This window comes from Sorex fumeus, unplaced genomic scaffold, assembly GCF_029834395.1.
Source record: "Sorex fumeus unplaced genomic scaffold, SorFum_2.1 ptg000051l, whole genome shotgun sequence".
Classification (NCBI taxonomy): Eukaryota; Metazoa; Chordata; class Mammalia; order Eulipotyphla; family Soricidae; genus Sorex; species Sorex fumeus.
In genome coordinates this window covers 38561994-38582896 of record NW_026606108.1, presented here as the reverse complement: position 1 = coordinate 38582896, position 20903 = coordinate 38561994, and the positions used below count along the sequence as shown (strand labels likewise).

The 20903-nt window shown below is 37.4% G+C and overlaps 1 protein-coding gene across 3 annotated transcripts in view; it reads right to left on the bottom strand.

The window, feature by feature from the left end:
* Positions 1-470: 470 nt before the first annotated feature.
* The window catches only part of MATR3 (matrin 3), a 33889-nt gene continuing 13456 nt past the window's right edge, over positions 471-20903 (bottom strand). For all 3 annotated transcript variants that reach the window (XM_056124258.1, XM_056124257.1, XM_056124260.1), the window contains 13 exons: positions 17360-17421; positions 16028-16069; positions 15405-15517; positions 15051-15103; positions 13816-13941; positions 12301-12426; positions 11978-12145; positions 8540-8671; positions 7588-7631; positions 7124-7490; positions 5300-5522; positions 4676-4797; positions 471-1809 (listed from right to left, as the gene is read on the bottom strand). In XM_056124258.1, coding sequence (XP_055980233.1) covers positions 1759-1809; positions 4676-4797; positions 5300-5522; positions 7124-7490; positions 7588-7631; positions 8540-8671; positions 11978-12145; positions 12301-12426; positions 13816-13941; positions 15051-15103; positions 15405-15517; positions 16028-16069; positions 17360-17421 — 1629 coding nt within the window. In that variant the 3' untranslated portion in view covers positions 471-1758. The remainder of the gene's footprint in view (positions 1810-4675; positions 4798-5299; positions 5523-7123; positions 7491-7587; positions 7632-8539; positions 8672-11977; positions 12146-12300; positions 12427-13815; positions 13942-15050; positions 15104-15404; positions 15518-16027; positions 16070-17359; positions 17422-20903) is intronic.

Genomic DNA, 20903 nt, shown 5'->3' with positions numbered 1-20903 from the left:
TGGACCTAAAAGTTTTTCAGTTGTTTTTTTGAGGGGCCACACCCCATGATGCTCAGGGCTTCTTGCTGGCTCAGTGCTCGGGGTCATTCCTGGAAGAACCCGAAATATGGGGTGCCAGGTACTAAATCCAGGTAAACCTCATGAAAATCAAGTGTCCTACCTATACCTCTCCTGTCCCAAAGCTTTTCAACTTTATATGTTACTTTGGGGTGAAAAAGGGTTGCGGGACCAGTCAGAAGGGCTCAGGCTTTACTCCTGGCAGGTTTTGAGAAACCATGTGGTACCAGGGATTGAGCACATGTTGGTCACTTGCAAAGTAAGCATCTTGCCTGCTATACAATCTCTCTGGCCCCAATTTTATCATTTAAAAAATTTGTTCCCAACAACAGGTCCCTTATGCCAACAATCCCAACTCATTTTATAAGCTGGTAGAAGAATTCTTGATGTGATTTCCAATTTTATTATTAGAGTATTAGAGACTTAAATATGTTTAAACATAAAGTTTTCAATTTTTCCTTCTGAGCACTGTTGTGCTTCTTCCAAGGTTTAAAAAAACAACTCCCAATTTTAATTATATAACAGGAACAAGAAATCCATCAGCACCAAAAACTTTTTAAATCGCAGTATTTAGTAGCAGTTTTAGAACACTCTAGATTTAAAAAGCAATTAATTTGTTAAGACATGCAAAAAAGTGTAGCGGTGAATAAAAACCACAACTGACAAATATATTGGTTAACATTCCAAACATGTATAACCAATGACATGGCCTAGGTCTTTTTTATTGGTATTTACGTCAGAAACTTGAATCCACAGATATAAGCAGTATATAACCAGAAAGTTACAAGTAAACACAGATCATACATGCAAATTTTTGTTCACAAAGTCACATGTGCAGGTATATGAATTAGAAGCGTGCGTTTAGATTATGCCCAAACTGTTTTTAAAATGCAGAAATGTAAAATTACATCTTGAAAATACGAAGATGGTCTACACACTTCAAAAACCAAATGTTGCTTATACCAGATGTATGACAGCTACAGGATTCAAGTGACAAGCAATAAGATCTCAAAAAATTAATACTGGTCAAAGAGAACGGGAGTATTTTTACATTTCACTGAAAATACATTGACTACTAGAATACGAAATCTAGCAGAAACGCAGGGAAAAGAATTACAAAATCTAAACCAAATTACTTAATACCTAAACAACAGCATGACAAAAAAAGTGCACCTGCATTTTAGTCACCGATCTGGCACGGAATTCTCCAAAAACACAACAGCCAAAAAAAGGCTTTCAACTCCAAAAGAAAAGTCCTCAAGGCTCAGATTAAATGTGGAATGTTTCAGATGACAGTTATAATTACAATTAAAGAAAAAAAAAAAACCAATTGGTTTTGTTCTTTATTAAATGAAATCAAAAGCCTTGACATTTCTTTGAAGTGTGGAACTACTAAATTTAATTTCTCTGAATGGTTCAATGTATCTTTTTTTTAGTGGTGCAAGTTGTCTTAAATTGCTTTACAAAACCAGACTCTACAAAGTACTTTTGTTACCATTCTGATAAAACAAAAACAATCTCCATTAACTTAACTGCATATGTATTTATGCTATGACATTTAACACATGGACACCTATTACTTTTCCACTAAAACAAAAGAATACAATAGTTTTCTAACTATCAGTATTATATTTAAAAAAGGTTAACATTAAAAACAAAGAACCATTATTTTCTTTGAAATCATTTAGCTTCTTGCACATCTTAAGTTTCCTTCTTCTGCCTGCGTTCTTCTGCCAATTTATTCAGAAATTTCTGGAAAAAAATTAATTACAGGGAGATTAAATCATAACTCAAACCTAACAAATGGATTTTCTACAAAAATAAAACATTCAAATAAGTTTAGGAAATAGGGTATAATGAAAATAGCATTAGCATACTGGAGATTACTATTCCTATTAAGCTATAAAACTAAACTGATTTAGGTGATATCCAGTACAGCATGGAGACAAAAATGTATAATGCAAAAAATTTCACGTATGCAACAAAACCTTACCATATACTGAAACCACTTAAAACACCTTAGTCACTTTGAAGTACTGGTATTCCAAGAAAACAGGTTTATTCAATGCCCATTCCACTGTACCAAACAGGCATCAATTTTCCAAGAGTAGCTACTGTGGGGCCAGAGCAATTAATACAGCAAGTAAGGCATTTGCCTTGCATGTGGCTGACTCTGGTTCAATCCAGGCAACCCGTATGGTCCTGTATGGTCCTGAGTGATTCCTGAGCATCACTGGGTACGGTCCCCTCAATATAGTATGTTTGCTATTAGTCTTCCCCCCACCCCCTCCTGCATAGTCAGGATTAAACCCTGAGTGCCACCAAGTATGGCCCCAAAACAAAACAAAACAAAACAAAAAATTTGGGGGCTGGACAGAGTACAGTGTGGCTGAGGTGCTTGCCTTGCATGCACCCAATCCAGGTTCAATCCTTAGCACCCCATATCAAGCCTAGCATCCCCTGAGCACTGCCAGGAATTCCTGAGTACAGCAACAGGATTAAGCATTGTAAACTATGGGGAAAAAAAAAAAAGTAAAAATGAAAAACTTGGGGGCTGGAGCGAAACTACAGCAGGTAGGACATTTACCTTGCATGCAGCTGACCCAGGTTCAACCCATAGCATCCCATATGGTCCCCTGAGCACTGCCAGGAGTAATTCCTGAATGCAAAGCCAGGAGTTACCACTGTGCATTGCTGGGTGTGACCCAAAAAGCCAGAGGGAAAAAAAAATAAAAAGGAAAACTTTGGGGCCAGAGTACAGAGGTAGGGCACTTGCCTTGCATGTGCCCCCACCATGATATGATTCTAGTTAACCCACATAGCCCCCTGAAACTGCTAGGAGTGATCCCTAAGCGCAGAGCCAGGAGTAAACCTGAGCACCACTGGATGTGGCCCAAAAATCAAAACAAAAAACCTTGGACCAAAAAGTAACAGGATAAGGCACTCGCCTTGCTCATGCCTGACCTGGGTTTGATCCTTTGCACTGCACTCAAGGGATCACTCAGGATCACTCCCTTGAGTGATCCCTTGAGTGCAGAGGAAAGCCAAGAGTAAGCCTTAAGCACAGACAGGTGAGGTTAAAAAAAAAAAAAGGTAAAAAAACAAAAAAAGTTGGATTGCTCCATTAGAGAATATATAGCGAAAACTGTAATACAGAAAGCACAATATCATAATCAGAGACTGTTTTTACTTTTCTTCTGGATAACGTCTTTAACTGCATAACTGCATAATGAATATACTAAATTGCTGTTAATTTTGAAAATAATCACCAGGGGCCTGAACAACAGTACAGTGGGTAGGGCATTTGCCTTGTATGTGGTGAACCAGGGTTCTATCCTCGTCATTTCATATGGTCCCTGGAGTACTACCAGGAGTGATTCCTAAGTGCAGACCCAGTAGTAACACCTGTGCATTATTGGGGTGACCCAAAAAGTTAAAAGAAAAAAAAATCAAAAACCAAAACAAAACAAAATCCCATTTTCTTCTCATACTCCTACTTGTAAGAGACCATAGATGGGCAGTAAGAATTCTTACTTAAGTCATCACATGAAACATTACCATTAATACACACCACAGTAGTTTTATAGCACCAAGTATCTACAATTTACTTAAATAAAATATTTATTTTGGGGAGGGAGGTTTAGAGTGTGTGTGTATGAGACCTTTCAGGCACAGTAGCCAGCATCACACGGTCCTCTGAGCATCCTATATACAAAGGATAAGCACCAGTCTTTTTTTTGTTGTTGTTGTTTTTGGGTCACACCCGGTGATGCACAGGGGTTACTCTTGGCTTTGCACTCAGGAGTTACTCCTGGCGGTGCTCAAGGGACCATATGGGATGCTGGAAACTGAACCTGGGTCAGCCTAGTGCAAAGCAAATGCCCTACCCCTTGTACTATAGCTCCAGCCCAAGCACCAATCATTTGAGCAATCTTTCCAGTCTTCTGGTAGGCACTCCCTCTACCACTCATCCTTTAGTAGTGCTTAAGACACCATGACATGACAAGAATCATGACAGGTTCCTGCATGTATAATTTATGCTCGAGCATTTAAAGAAGAGTAAACCATTATAATTCCTAGTTTTACTGGTACTTTCAAGCTTTTTCCAATTATCTACTGCAATGCTTAATCTGTAAAGCTAAAATGATAAATCTCTCCAAATCCAAGTTTAATTGTATAGCTTTTAAAAATCTTTTACATATCCAATTAATCATAAAATGAATTGGGAAAAACATACTGAAGAATATTGACATTTTAAAGTCATTATAAAAATCATTATGATTGGAAATGGGACAGTATAAATTGACGTCTTTATTATTTCACTTGACTTGATTATCAAGGTATCCAGAAAAATGCTAATTACAAAAATTAAGTCCAAATTATGAGTATTTAAATAAGTTCAATTACACATTATATAACATGGTTAGAAACTACTAAATCATCATTGAGTATGTGACAGAAACTCAGTGGCTTCCAGAATTTGTTAAACTACTTAAGGCCCATGAATAAATAAAAATGTTAACACATAGCAAAAGCATTGTGCTGGGACCACAGAAAGTACATTATTTTCTATTTTACATATTTTTTATGAAAAATTCTCTTTAAGATTCAGCCTTACCTTTAATTTCTGATAATGAGAATGGCTGCTGCAATGAGTATTCTTTGCAACTTCTTCATTTGTATAAAAGAGTGAACACAGCTTACAGTAAAAACCTGTTTTAGGTATCACATAGTCTATACCTAGAATACAAACATACAATCTTACAAATTCAATAAACTAAAGATTTTGGTGTTTGCAACTTTTCCATCAGTATAATTTAAATACCATTTGCAGTTAAGCTGAATATGACCTAATTCAAATAAAAAACCAAAACAATTCCAGACATAAGATTTCATACTTAATTGCTGCTGAATTCTCATCTAATCATATTCTTAAAAACAAGCAAAAACATAACCAAAAAAACCACAAATTCAATGTGAAATTCAGAGAAACCTTTGACGAGAAGAAAATGGCAAGAAACGGGAAGAAAAGATAGCACAAAATCAGTAAATGTTTGAGGAAAAGGAAGTATTAAAAATCTATTACGATTTACATATTGTTCTGCAAAGTTAATTCAAAATGCAGTCAGCTTATCCAAAACCAACTATATAATCTTTTTAAAAGCAGAGATCAGGGGAGCTGAAAGGTGAAGCACAAAGCTTGGGGAAGCTGAGAGGGGAAAAACAAAGTCTTAAATCTCACCAACAGGAACATTGGGCTGATATGGTCCAATTCTATACTCATCCGGAATTGTATAGTCCTCCTTGTTTTCATCATTTTGGCCATCTGCATTTTCACTTGTTTCTTTGTTGGGATCAGCAGCATTCTCAGCTGAATCAGCACCTGATTCTCTATTTTCCTCATTTTTAATTCCATTTTCCAATGCTGCTTCATTTTCTTGATCAAGTTCCTCGATCTTGTCCACCTGAATTTCAACCAAACCATCATTACTTTTGCACTAGGTTTAAATAGTGCAAATCTATTTAGATAAGCCAGATTTACTTTTTTTTATTTTAAAAGAAATGTTTAATTTATCTAACATTATAAAGACTAATTTACTCTACAACAATTATACTGTATTTTGATTTGAAGGGTTAAGAGGAATGGTGTTTTTTCCTTTTTGGTCTTTATTTATTCTCTCGAAATACTTTTTTCCTTAGACTTGAGTGATAGTACAGTGGGTAGCACACTTGACTTGCATACAGCCAACCTGGGTTTGATCCTCGGCATCCTATACAAGTGCCTGAGCCCTGCCAAGGATGATCCCTGAGCGCAGAACCAAGTGTAAGTCCTGAGCGTTGCTGGGGCTTTTGGGTGTGACCCCAAACAAACAAAACAAAAAATCCCAAAAAACAAACCCACAAACTAATCAGTCTTTTTCTTTCTCCAAAAATCAGATTTACAGAAACATTTGTTTTAGGCTCTGGGCACATCTAGTGACACTAAGGGCTGCTAGGCCCAGTCTAATGCTTTGAGAACCATTAAGTGTTGGGATTAAAACCCAGGCTCTTGCATGTAAAGCGTGTACTGAAGTCATGATAAACCATGGTTCTGGTTTGCATCATCAGTTAAGGCATTTTAAATCTAACTGAAGATCTCTTAAAAGAAAATACATGATGAAAAGATATATTTTCTATGATTCTACTACTATCAGAAAGTGAAAATATAGTGGAAATGCTGTCAGGAATTGCATCAGATGCCTAGTTTTGAGGCTGGGATATTAACATAGGATAGAGACACAAGGTATGTGCTTGATCATGGTTTTATTACTGGCACCCAAGAATTTTTCCCATTATACTATTCTATTTGTTACATTTACTGTGTATACACGTAACATGTTCTAGGAAAACCGTAAAAACGCTATAAAAGGGCTATAGAGATGCTAAAAGGGCTGATAACACACAAGTACTATTCTGCCTTGCATCAGGTCACAGGGATCTGATTCTCGGCACACCATGACTCTTCAAGTCCTGTCAGGAGTGATCCCTGAATACCACTGGATGTGCTGTGACCCAAAACCAAAAGTAATATTCTTAAAGTCAAAACATTTTTGAATGAAAGATAAAATGTTTACTAACTACAAGTAACTAACTACAAGTTAGTTACAAGTTAGTTAGTACAAGTTAGTTAGTACAACTAACTACAAGTTGCCTACATCTAAAATCCAGGAATCTATTTTTCTTTGTTACAAAGTTTCATTTGTTTTATTTTTTCGTTTTTGCTTCTTGGGTCACACCCAGCAATGCACAGGGGTTACTCCTGGCTTAGCACTTAGGAATTACTCCTGGTACCATGTACTATCACTCCAGCCCCACAAAGTTTCATTTGTGAATGAAGTTTTATTCTCTACTAAAGTTCTATTTAATCTGTTATTTACGGCAATTTATATATGGTTCTTATCCGATTTCTTTTAATGTAACTTACCCCATTACTTCATTCTCCTCAATCTATTCCCCTTGTACAATAAATGTGAAACCTTCATCTAATCTAGCTTTCTATTAAAACAAATCAATGTGCAGTATTTACCTTTTTAAGCTTCTTTTTTGCAGCTGAAGCACTTCCATCTTTTTTCACAGCTTTGTCTGAAGGATCCTTTTTCCCATCAGAAGCCACATCACCTAAATTACCAAGATCTGTCTCATCTCCAACTGAACTTCCACTTTCGAGCAGTGCTGCTGCTTCTTCTTCATCGACGAGTAGTTCATCTTCTGATTCAAGAAGCATGTTAGGTTCTTGTTCTGCCTGCTCATCCTTCGTTTCTTTTTCACCATCTTCACCTGATTTCTCTTCCTGTTCTTTACCTTCACTTGTACTTTCATTCTTCTGGGAACCATCAGTTTTGGATTTCTTATCACTTGGAGATTCTTTGCCATCTGGAGAATAAGATCTTTTTCTAAAATAAAAATGATAAACTTCAGTAAATTTTGCTGAGCTGGAAACAAAACCTTAATATAGTAGTGCAAATGAATCTACACAGAACATGAAATTACCGAGATTTATCTTTTTTCAGCAAGTCGATGCCTCTATTGGGAATCTGAAAAGACAAAATTTCGTAGAAGTTGAAATTATCCAGTAATTGGTGGTTATCTTTCCTATGATCAACCAAGCTTATTTAAAATAAATGGGAGGCTAGAGCAATAGTACAGTGAGTAGGGAGTTTGCCTTTCACACAGCTGACCCAGGTTCAATTCCCAGCATCCCATATGATCCTCCAAGTATCACCAGGAGTAATTCCTGAGTGCAAAGCCAGTAGTAACCCCTGTGCATCGCCGGTGCGACCCAAAAAGCAAAATAAATAAACAAACAAACAAACAAATAAATAGGGCTAGGGGGATTGTACAGTGGGTAAGGGTGATTGTCTTGTATACAGTAGACCTTTGCTTGATCCCCGAAACACTATCTGGTCTCCCATGCCCTGCAAAGAGTGAACTCTAAAGACACAGAACCAGGCATAGACCCCAAGCATTTAGTTCAATATGGCACAAAAATAAAAATAAGCAAAGAGGTTTATTTACACCAGGGAAGGTGCTTGCCCTGCAAATGGCCAACCCGAGTTTAATCCACTCACACCAACTATGGGCCCCCAAGCTCTACTAGGATTGATGCCTGAACAATAAAGATTTTTTTTTTTAAAGGATGTTGTTTTTTCAATAAATGAATCTTAGGGTTCAAAAGATACTACAATGAGTATGGAACTACAATGGGTATGGAGTTTTCCTTGCAAGAAGCCAACTCAGGTTCTATCCCAGAGTATAAAAGCAAGAGTATACCACCGAGTATGCCCCCCAAAACAAAAAATGGTTTGTGTGGGAAAACCCAACCCACCAACTACATTTTTAGCATACAAAAGCTGTTTATAAGCATACTGTAATTTGAAATATGTGTGTGTGTGTGTGTGTGAGGAAGCTTCATATTAATACTGAACCATTCTTTCACACATACCCTCAGCACCAATTTTTTGTATTTCTCTGACAAGTCAACCTTCACACATCTACCCTGAAACCAAAGGGCCTTTTTCAAACAGTGGTCCACCATTGCCATTGCATCTTCTCTGGTCTCCATTTCAATAAAGGCCTAAGAAAGAAAGGACAATTATTTCACAAAAATGGTAAAGAACTCTTAAAAAAACAAACAAACAAAAAACCCCACTTTCAGGAATATTTAATCTTTGGCACAGAAGATTGATAAAACTTACCCAAACAATGGACAACTTGTCAGATTATTTATAAAGTAGCACCAAATAATAAACCATATTTTTAATGCAAAAATCAGTATTTATGAGATTTTATAATGTAACATACACTTAAAACATGTAAGAATAAGAACATGCAAAATACCAAACACAGCATGTTATATATAAGTACTGAATGATCTCCTTACTGACTTTTTTTTTTCCCTTTTTGGGTCACACCTGGAGATGCATGGGGTCACTCCTGGCTGTTCACTCAGGAATTACTCCTGGCAGTGCTCAGAGGACCATATGGGATGCTGAGGATTGAAATCAGGTTGGGCGCATGCAAGGCAAATGCCCTATCTGCTGTACTATTGCTTGCTCCAGTCCCACTTTGCTAATTTTTTAAAAAAAGGAAAACAAGTATAAGATATTTTAATTCATTTGGGCTAGAGTGATAGTACAACAGGTAGGGTGCTTGCCTTATACATGGCCAACCAGATTTTAATTCCCAGCAGGCACCACATATGGTTTCTTGTGCCCCTCCAGGAGTGATCCTTGAATGCCGAGATAGGAGTAAGCCCTGAGAACAGCTGGGTGTGGTGAAAAAACAAAAGATATTTTAATTCATTCATTAAAACCACATAAGTTGGATCGGGCCAGAGTGACAGTACAGCAGTTAAGGGCACTTGCCTTGCACATAGCTAACCCAGATTCAATCCCTGGCATTGTACATGGTTGCCAAGCCCACTAGAAATAATTCCTGATCGCAGAGCCAGGAGCAACCACTGAGCACTGCTGGGTGTGGCACAGTAACAAAATAAATCTTATCATGTAATTTGGAAAAGTTTAATATTCAGTGCTGTGATTACAAATTAACACTATTTTCCAAAGGGCGATTGGGCAAAACTCAAAGAAAGCAAAAATTCCTGTTCTGAAAATATTCACCCTGAATATAATACACACTATTAAAAAATACACATGCTTTGGTGGTTTAATTTTTAAAAAGTCTTTAAATTACTAAACAAATCACAATGCTGCAAAGTCCATAGCAACACTAAAGCAGTTAAAAAACAAACAAAACTAGCACTATAGGGACTGACAAACAGTGCAGTGATTAATTGGTTAATATACATGGTCAACTCAGATTCCATCCCCAATATTTCGTATGATCCTGTCAGGAGTGGCCCAGCCCCACCCCCAAGGGACAAACAAAACAAAACAAAAAAAAAAAAAACTGAGCTCTCTAAAATCTATCAACTAAGGAAGATAAGTTCACTGAAACTCCCTAACAGAAACATGTATAGAGCAGAAATCAACTCATCCAGGAATGAATTTGTTTTTCAACTCAGATATGTGGAATTTGTGGCCGAAATCTCCAGGATCTCAGAGTTGGGATGGGAAACCTCCCTCTGATCTTCTGGTAGCCTAGCAGTCACACTTATGAACTACCTCTGGCACCATATAAGCTCTTAACCTGCCTGATCCAGAGATTTATAAATAAATCTCAAAGGAGATCAACAAGCTGCAGAGATGCTGCTGGACCCCCAAAACACCATCCAGTTAAAAATTTGACTCCAGCTTGTATCACCCCACTCAAAATTTTAGAATTACTGGAGCCCCCTGGCTGTTGATATCTCAAACTCTACACCATTGGTAACAGGAGTACCACACCACATTGTATGGGATGTAAAGTAGAAAGAAAACAATCTCGATTAAGAAAATATTAACACATGGGCCAGAGCGATAATACAGCGAGTAGGGACTTTGCCTTACATGCGTCTAACTGCAGTTTGATTGCCGGCACCCCATATGGATCCCCAAGCACCGCCAGGAATAATTCCTGAGTGCAGGGCCAGGAGTAACCCCTGAACATCGCTGGGTGTGACCCAAAAAGCCAAAAAAACAAAAAAAAAAAAGGAAAGAAAATATTAACACACAAGGCTTAACCTTTTAACAACAAATTAATAATCTCTTATATAAGGGCTCAATTGCTCCAGGGTGAGATACAACAATCGGTCACACTTTCTTCTAAAGATAGCACTGTACTCCCGTTGTTCATCAATTTGCTTGAGCGGGCCCAGTAACATCTTCACTGTGAGACTTACTGTTACTGTATTTGGCATATCTTCTAAGGATATCTTTTAAAAATTATTTTAGCCAATTATTCATAATAAGCAATATAAAATAAATTATTTTGGGCCTGCTATTGGGGCAGGCTTGGGTGGTGGTTGGGAAAATTGGAAATAATGGTGGTGGGATTGGTGTTATAATACTGTAATAAATTGAGAACTTTAAAAATAGTAGAAATGGGGCTGGAGAGATAGCACAGTGGGTAGGGCGTTTCCCTTGCACACGGCCGACCTGAGTTTGATTCCCAGCATCCCATATGGTCCCCTGAGCACCGCCAGGAGTAACTCCTGAGTGCAGAGCCAGGAGTAACCGCTGTGCATTGCCAGGTGTGACCCAAAAAGCAAAAAAAAATTAAAATAAAATAAAAAAATAAAACTAACAGAAATTCCAAGACCACATAACATTATACCAGTTGAAAAATGTTCATAGAATGATCTAAGGAAGCAAATTCTAGAAAGAATATTGGTAGCTCAGGAATGAGAAAAGATTCTTATCTCCATCCATCTTTTTGTTTTGGGGACAAAGCTAACTGTTCTGAGGGCTCACTCCTTGCCCTGTAACCAAACGACAATACGGTGTGTCAAGGACTGAACCTGGGTTGGCCTCATGCCAAGGCAAGCACCCTGCCTTCTGTACTATCACTCTGGTCACTCCACTTCATATTTCACAGCATTCATTTAAAGCTTTTAATCTTTTTCTTTTGGTGGGGAGCCACACCTGCCAGTGCTCAGGGCTGACTCCTGGCTCTTCATTCAGGGATCATTCCTGGCAGAGCTCACGGGACCATATGGGGTGCCAGGGATCAAACCAGGTTGGTAACATTAAGGCAACAGCCTAATGTATGGCCCCCATTTAATGCTTATGCATCAACTTAAAAAATCACCATTTTCATTGTTTGGCTGCACAAATTTATGCATGATAAAGAAAACTAACCACCCTTGCTTTCTTCAAACACAATAGAAAAAAAAATTAAAATCTTAGTATGCACACTAGTTGTAAATATGGTACGTTAAAAAAACAAGGAAAACCCTGAAGTATTTTCAATATTTTTTTTTAAAAAACCCCACATATATTACCTGACTCTTCATCCTCATCAGTATGTAATTCTTTATTTTCCCGTAAGGCTCAGCAAGTTTGAGAACAGCACTGTCAGAATACCCAGAGTGAGGTAAATTGCTCAAATGTATCACACGTCCAAGCTCCTGCTTTTGATCAAACTTTTGGTCTGGCTTCCCTTCAGGTTTCTAATGAGAGGGGGAAAAAAAGACAATTCAAATGTTGGTAGGATAATTACTAGTAATGTAAATTATTTGAAAGTTCCAACAATTTAAAATAGCTAACACAAACACAATGCATTAAATATTGGTGATATAAATTTGAAAAATAAATTAGAGATCACCTTTATTCTTTTATATTTCTGGGATAAGTGAACTCTCACTGGCTTGCCAAACACCAATGCTGGTGTGGTTGTATAGTAATCCACTGCAGCTTGAGCATCTTCTGTGGTTGCCATTTCAATAAATGCCTGAAATTATGCAAAATTATTACCAAAACAAAAACCTGCTCAATATATTTTGATATATTTAAGCACCAGTGTTCTCAATCATCTAAAAGCAAAACAAAATCCATTTCAAACTTGCTATTTTAGGAAAAGTCAATATATATTTTATTTTCACGTTACTGACTTTACTATCTATTGTGCATATTGGATTCGATTTGTTTTGGGGTTTTCTTGGGTCACACCCAGCAACGCTCAGGGGTTACTCTTGATGATGCTCAGAGGAATATATGGGATATGGAGGATCGAACCCAGGATGGCTGTGTGACTACAAGGCAAATGCTCTATGAGCTGTACTACAGAATTTGAAATAATGATTTAGCAGCATTTTCGCAAATGTGTGAAACAGATTTTCCAAATAATTTCTTTATAGTCCCTTTAAGTGTATGATAAGTTTACTACAAATCATAATCCTCTAGGGCTGAAGCAGTAGTACAACAAAGTGGGTTGGGGTCTTGCTTTTTTGTACGCAGCCAACGTGATTAGATTCCTGGCACCCTATATGGTCCGAGAGTGATCTTGAGAGACTATAAAACCCAGCTCCCGGAAAAGTACAGCAGTCTCCTGCCTTCGCACCTGGCTGTCCTCACCAGGGCCCCTTGGAGGAGGGTGGGTTGAGTTTCCCTCCCCGCCCTGAGCAGAGCCCTGGCAGCTGAAGACCTCTGGTTCCAGCCACAGCCATGCTTAAGACCACTCTCCACATGTTCGGATGAGCCTCACGCACGAAGGAACCGGCAGAGGAACTCAGGTGTGCGGGACCCGGGGTGTAGATCTCCAAGCCTGCTCAGACTGGGACAAGGCCTCCTCCACGCAGATCCCCCATCTTCCAGTATGTAGGCATTACACCCACCGAATGCCCCAGCGCTGTTGTAATCCCATCAACGGCCAAGACCCAGAGAATATAAAACCCAGCTCCCAGAAGTGACATCTTATTATCTAGTTCTTACTCTGGAGAACCTGGAAGGCTACCAAAAGTATCTTGCCCACACGGCAGAGTCTGGCAAACTCCCCGTGGCGTATTCAATATGCCAACACCCAGCAACAATGATGGGTCTCATTCTCCTGACCCTGAAAAGCCTCGAATGTAGCACTTGCTAAAGAATCTCAGGGCTAGGACAAAGGAGACGTTTCTGGTACCTGCTAGAGGAAATCGATGAATAATAGGAGGACAGTGACAGTGATACAGAGAGATGTGAGGAGAGAATGGGAAAAGCCCCAGAATACTGACATAAACCTTAAACTGGCTTCTCCCTATTATAAAACACATTAAAGTTTTAAAAGTACAGTGTATTTTCTAATTAAAAACCATGTAATTCCTTTCAGAAATATTAGCGATACACTTAATCAAATCCATACCTCATTGATTTTATTTAGAATCAGATGATTTGAAATGACCCCAAATGGCTCCACCAGCTGTAATAGTTGGTATCTCAAGTTTTTCCCTCGCTGAAAATCCATGATATGAACAACTCGGCTAGTTTCCTATCCATTAGGGGAAAAAACAACAACTAAGGTTAATGAAGTCTATTACAGTAAGAAAGTTAATGCATTTGAAATTTTATAAATTTATTGTAAACAGGAATAGATCAAATATCCAAAAGAAAGGGTAACATTCTAGAAAATTAAAAACTACACAGAAAGTAAAAGTGCCACAGTATGTATCATTTGTAAATAGTCTCAAGATTAAACCCAGGGCATCCTATACATGTGAAGCATCATGGGGATCAGAGAAAATACAACAGGAAGCTTGTCTTGCATGCAGTTAACCTATGTTTGATCCCTGTCACCACATATGGTGTGCATGCATGCATGCGTCTCCTGTTCCTTGCGTTGCAGGATTTATCTTTGAGCTCCGCTGGGTATGTTTCCAAACAAAACACATATGGTATAATGCGTGTGTGTGTGCATGCCATGTTCTTCACACTGCAGTAGTTATCTGTGAACTCTGCTGGGTGTGGTCCCAAGCAAAACTAAACATGAGAGCTAAGTGGGTTTACATGCAGAACTGTATCCCTTCTTGGCATCTCTATACTGATCCTCCGACCCCTCCACCCCCCCATTTTTCTTCCAAGTCTTATTTAAGGGAAGAGGTTATACTGAGCTTAAGTGTCTACTCAGGGATCACTCATTATTCCTTACAGTGCTTGGGAAAAAATACAGTGCCAGAGATCAAACTGGGCCAGCTGCACTGAAATCAAGAACCTTAACTTCTGTACTCTGATCCCTTTTCTTCCAGTTTTTCTTTAGTCACTGTGACTTCCAATACTGACACTACATAGAATTCCACGAATAGTTTTCCAACACTACATCACCAGTGTCAGCATTCCTCTAAGACTATTGCAAGCCCTTCCAGCATTCCCGACTTTAAATATTGTGTATGTAATGGGATAAAAGTTTAAGTTCAAGGTAAGCAAGCTTCCAAGACTCAAAGTATATATAAAGTTACTTTCTCCCTCTCCACACTCCCCTCCCCACCATAATTAACATCTGTTTATTTCACAAAGGACAAGAGATTCAACTGTAACAGGTTAAGTTCAGTTCACATCCACCCAAAGAGCAAAGACCATAAAATAAAGAGCTGTATCACTGACCACTCTGCCTTTTTGCATGTGTCTTGGTCCTTGTAGGTTTCCATTTCCAGCACCTTTTTGGGTAAAAAGTATTTTATTTTAAAACTATTTCCTGAAAATATATTTTCATGTTTTCTTAAATAGGCTACTTTAAATACAAAAAAAGAAGGGGTTGTGGGAAGTACATTCTCAGATATAAATGACAGAAGATTACAAATATTGTACCAAGTCTCTATTAAATATTACTTTCAAATAACATTTCAATGTTTTGTTTTTTTTGCCTATATCACTGCCTTTTAATTTTTATAGTAAAAGGTAAAGGCCCTCCCGTTGATCATCGATTTTTGTAGTAAAGGTAATAAATTTTATAATCACCCAGATTTCCTCTTGGTCCAACTGCTGGTCCTCCAAGATGAAATGAGGGAGGTGGAGGTCCCAGAATTCCTGGTGCTGGGTTTGTAGATTGCTGCAACATGAATGGATCACCCCTAGTAATGTAAAGACATAAAATATAAAGCATGCTAAAGAATAATTAAGCCTTACTGTTAAAAATGCCCCCCCCCCCATGATTAATTTGATATCTGAAGGCAAATATCAACTAGGGAAAAAGTAAGATAGTAAAAAGAATTATTACCATAGTTAAAAAAATTCTTTAAACATATTTTGGAGGGTGGGGTGGTATCGGGGGGAGGGTGGAGGAGGTTCGGGCCACATTCAGTAGTGCTCAGGGGTTTCTCCTGGCTTTGCACTCAGGAATCATTCCTGGTGGGCTCAGAGGACCATATGGGATGCCAGGAATAGAACCAGGACTGGTCACATGCAAGCAAGCGAGTGCCTTCCCCGCTGTACTATCTCTCCAGCCCCTTACCCATTCTTTTATTAATCTTATATTCACTGAAAAATTAAATTAAGGAAGTGTCTTTAAGATGCTTAAATTTTAACCTGAAGTCCTTACACTGATCTTCATTACAAACAATAGCTTAAAATTTTTAACTTACATTGTATGTCCTGTATCATTGTCAGGATTCCACTCTGGGTAGCTTTAAAAAGACCAGAAAATTAACTTTAAAATAAAACTGTCCTTTACAGTGTAGGCTTGTTTGGCCTTTAAAATAATAGATTATTAAGCAGTTGTATGTGAATCTAAATGTTAGAAGTATTAGTATAAAGCACATCATATATTTCCAAAGAAATATTTCATAACTTCAAGTTAAAGAGCATAAACTTGCTCTGTATACTTAAAAATTTATGTTGTGATTATTTCTTCTATATTTGACTACCAATGACAAGTTCTTCATCAATCCTAAGTATCAAGAGCAGAACTGGATTTTAGTAGTCTTTTGTATGTGTGCGTATGCCTAAGACCAAACTCATACCAGAGAAACATGTATTCAACTACTAATCTACATCCCTGGAAATTTTATTTCCAATAGTGTTTCATCAAATGCTTGACTTCAAGTATTTGTGAAAATTGTCACTCCAGTGAAAAATGGATAGATACTGTATGCTGCTTAAGCAGAGATTCTTGAGAAATACAATTTCATTCTCTTCTAAGTTTAAACTCAAAAGTTCAAAGATTTTGTTTTCAGTTTTTGGGTCACACCTGACAACACTCAGGGCTTACTTCTGTGTGTTCAAGGATCAAATCCTGGTCAGCCATGTGCAAGGCAAATGCCTTATCTGCTGAACTATCACTCTGACCCTCTACATAGTTATTTTAAAACTGAAGGTAAATATTTTGCTTTTAAGTACCTTTAAATACAAATATAAAAACAAAGTTATTTTAAAAGAAAAAATTATATCTAAAAGGATTTTGATGACCTCTAACCTTTTTGATGGGAAGGGGGTAGGGGTACTGGTGGGACACACAAGGCTGTGCTCAGGGTTTCCTCCTGGTTCAATAGTGTTCACGAACCATACAGAAGGGGGATTTTCGGGAACCAAGCTGGGTTGGACCACTACAAGGCAAGTGCCTTAACTAATAAACTATCTCTCCAGTCCTATTTATCTCTAATTTCTAATGCCTGCTCCCACTTATTGTATATTGTAGATTTTTAGATCTCTAAACTAGCATAAGTTCTTTCAATCTGTATTAAGAGTCAGTATTTACCCTACCATGTAATAATCTATAAAGTAACTCAATCACTGCATACAAATACCTCCTAAAACTTCAGACCTAATATTGTTTTATAGTTAGGACTGCCTGGACACTAACTCCGCAGTAATCATTAACTATGTGAATATTACAATTAAATGATGAATTCCCCCAAACCAATCAATGGCTGCTTGAGTCACGTTAAGGATGCTTTAAAAGTATTTCAAACTCCTACATTTCAAGAAGAAGCTGGCATCGACGACTGTGACTTGCTCCATTGATATGTTGACTCCACTCCTGCAGCAAAGTAAATTAGTAGAATTAACAAAATAAAACTAAAATATTTTTATCTGAGTCATAAAACCTTCAGGACACTAATATATATGCAACATCATAGGTTGTATGTACCAACACTGCCCATTCACTGATCATATTGAATTAATTTTAATCCATTTCTCTGAATCCTTGTAGCTTGATCCTGCCCTCAAATACGCAATGCACATTCTTGGAAAAACTGATTAATTTAATTTACTAATAGGCCTGATAGGGAAACGATAAAACTATTAAAGATCAAAATTTCTGTGGACCAAAATGATTCCTGTACATTATTAAATTGCTCTTTTATAGCACTATAAATGATGAAACATCCCTATTTATATCTACTTTTCTAGGAAAACATACTTGCAAACAATTAGTTAAAAAACAGATTATTTAATTTCATGCAGCCTTTGAGATGTGTCCCAACTATACTGCAGCCATGAGAAAATGATTCAACAGGAATAGTTTTTCTAAAGACTGTTCCCCATTTATCAGAAAACTGGGCTCCCATTTTTCCAAAAATAAAAAAGAAAATGTCAGGAATGCAGGATTCCACACTTACGGGAGGGATGCATTATATTCCATTTGTATTAGCTTCTTAGAGGTTAACTTTGAAAGAATAAATTTTTCTTATTTTAAGCAAATAAACTCACTCTGGGAAAAAAAATCCACATGTGAATGATTGCTATTTGAAACAAAAAAGTTAGGTGCTGCTGCCACTTACTATATTTGAATATTTGGAACAACTTATTTAAATTAATTGCAATTCAGTATTTTCCTAGAGCTTCACACAAAGTGAATAAAAGTAAAGGGTAAATTACTTAGCAGCACACTGCCAGGAACAGATAGATGTGCTAATTTTTTCAAATTTTATTTATTTTTGGCTTTGAGGTCACACTAAACAGAGTTGGGGGCTACTCACAGTATGAGGGGCATGGTTTTGTTCAGTAATTCTCAGGGGGCCATGCAATGCCAGGTTCTTAGGGCTTCCACATGCAAAGCATGTGCTCTAATCCTTTGATCCATCTTCCCAGCCCAAGAGTAAGCAAGCTATTATTATCACAGTACTTCTAAAACCCCGATTTAGTAATTCCTGCTTTAGGTGTATTATTCTACAAATTCACACAAAATGAGGCACACTTTTTAAACACCCACACTATCTAATACAATTATACCTCCAGTAAAAAACATGGACAGGTTAGGCTAGAGAGATAATAGAGTGTGTAGGGTACTGGCCTTGCACCTGAGAGACCTGGGTTTGATCCCTGGCATCCCATATGGTTCCCCCCAAGCCCTGCAAGGAGTGATCCCTGAGTGTAGAGCCAGTCAGCCCTGAGCACCCCATGATGTGGCCCCAAACCAAAAAAACCAAAAACCCCCCAAACAACCAAAACAAAACCCCCCACAAACCATGGAGTTTTCTTAAAAAAGGGTGTATATTATATAAAGCTAAACAAAATTACAAGACCTTTTGGAAAGCTTCTAGCATTTTATAAGAGGGATTATAATATAAAACAAACAAAAAACTGATTTAGGAGCTAGGAGTTCAGAAGGCTGGAGCTGAAACCTGGCATGCAAGGGCCCCACGTTTGATCTCCTATTCTACAAGCCCCCGCTAAGCAATGCAGGGTGTGGCCCTTGGACCCCCTGAGCAGTACTAGAGAGCTCCAACAACCCCTGCCAAAAAAATATTTTTTTCAGTAGTTTACACACTCCACACCCTAATTAACTAAAATCTCAATGAAAGAACTAAGATGGAGCACATCCAAACAGAATGATTAGTTCTCAGAGCCTGGGACAACTAGCTCTCAAAGTTGAATCATCTTTTTTAAGATAAAGGGCTTATAGTTAAGGTACTAAAAATCTCTCCAGCGGGGCCTAAAATCAGGTATCTGGGATATGAATTTATATTTGCAAAGCATAGACCACTGATGTGTTGGAGATCACTTTTAAAATGGCTGCAAGAGGCGCTACAGGCAAAGCTCACAAAGTCAGAAGAGGGATTAAATAAGTACTCTTATCAGAAATTCAAGTAAATTTTTTTGTGTTTTTAATTAAAAATAATCCTTGAGAAGTAGTCTCTTGGGTGAGGAATAAAAAGTTATCCTATTAAGCATATTTCTAGTTCATAGAAGATAGAAAGGGTTCCTCTATGCTTTTTAAATGTCTTATTTAGGGTACAAGTGTGGCTGGTCTTTCAAAATACCACAAAAGAAGGTCAAGATCATTAAAGAATCAGTTACATACCTCCATACACACCCATTATTCTAATCTGCATTCCCCATTTGTTCTTTTACAGCTTTTGTTTTAAGGTGAGGAATAAGGGCCAAAAAGGTGTTTTAAAAAAGAATATGTATGAATTCACTTTCTGAATTCAGAAGTTCCTTAAGAAAAATAAATTTACCTTGATGTCTTTGAGACATCTAATAAAGGAAGGATAATTTGGAGAAGCACTTCTGGAATGGCAGAATAAAGAATAACTTATGGGCTTCTAGACTAATACTCAAAGGAAAAAATATGACAAGTGACAAGACAGTGAAAGGGCAGTAGTGGGCAAATTTTTCTTTTAAATGAAAGAATTTGAGGGAAGTTTGAGGTTGTGTAGAAAAGCAATTTGACGTGCTAAAATAACCTTGAAAGAAAAGCAACACCATATCTGAAAGTCACTTATCAAAAATAATGATGACAAACTAGATGTCTTTCACCTGGAAGTTTCTATTTGCATAGTAAGAAGAAGTTCTGATCATGTAAAGCTGATAAACATTATTACCGCTAAGTGAAAAGAACAGATTTTCCAAGTTATGCAGCAATACCGGAGAGCAGGATGAAATGTTTAAATTTTTTTCATTTATCTAATGTCACAAGAATTTTTCTCTAGTCATTGTTCTATCAGTTATAAAATGAGAAAGAACACCGCTAAAAGTGACTACTTTTTCAACAATGTAGATTCCCCCCTACCAGTATCAGCTGTGATAAGGAAACTAGAATACATTAAGAGAATCTAGGTGCTCAAACTTCTTAGAATTGGTTCAAATTACAAATACCATAATGTTGTAAATAATCAAAGGTGCTCCAAAACAATTTTTAATGTTCCCAATATTGTAATAAATTAGCTAAGGTCTATATATTTTTACAGGTTAAAAGTACCTCTTGTAGTAGGGTAGTACAATCTTACTCTTGAATCCAAAGTTTCATCAAATGTTTAAGCTTTTTATTTAGTTCCATTTACTATTTATTAATTAATAGTGTTCTTCAGGAACTAGAAGGTAGCAAAATTTAGGGAGGAAAGAATCATATAAAATTAGAAACTGTAAAATCCTGTTTCCTTCTGTGTTCCTTTACTGAACCTGTTTTCTGAAATGTGCAAGCAGCAAGGTTTAATTACTGTTTAAAGTCAGAACAAGAAGATTTTCAACAGCTTTTGAATTAAGATGACTGCGACAGCAAAGAGCTTAAGTCCT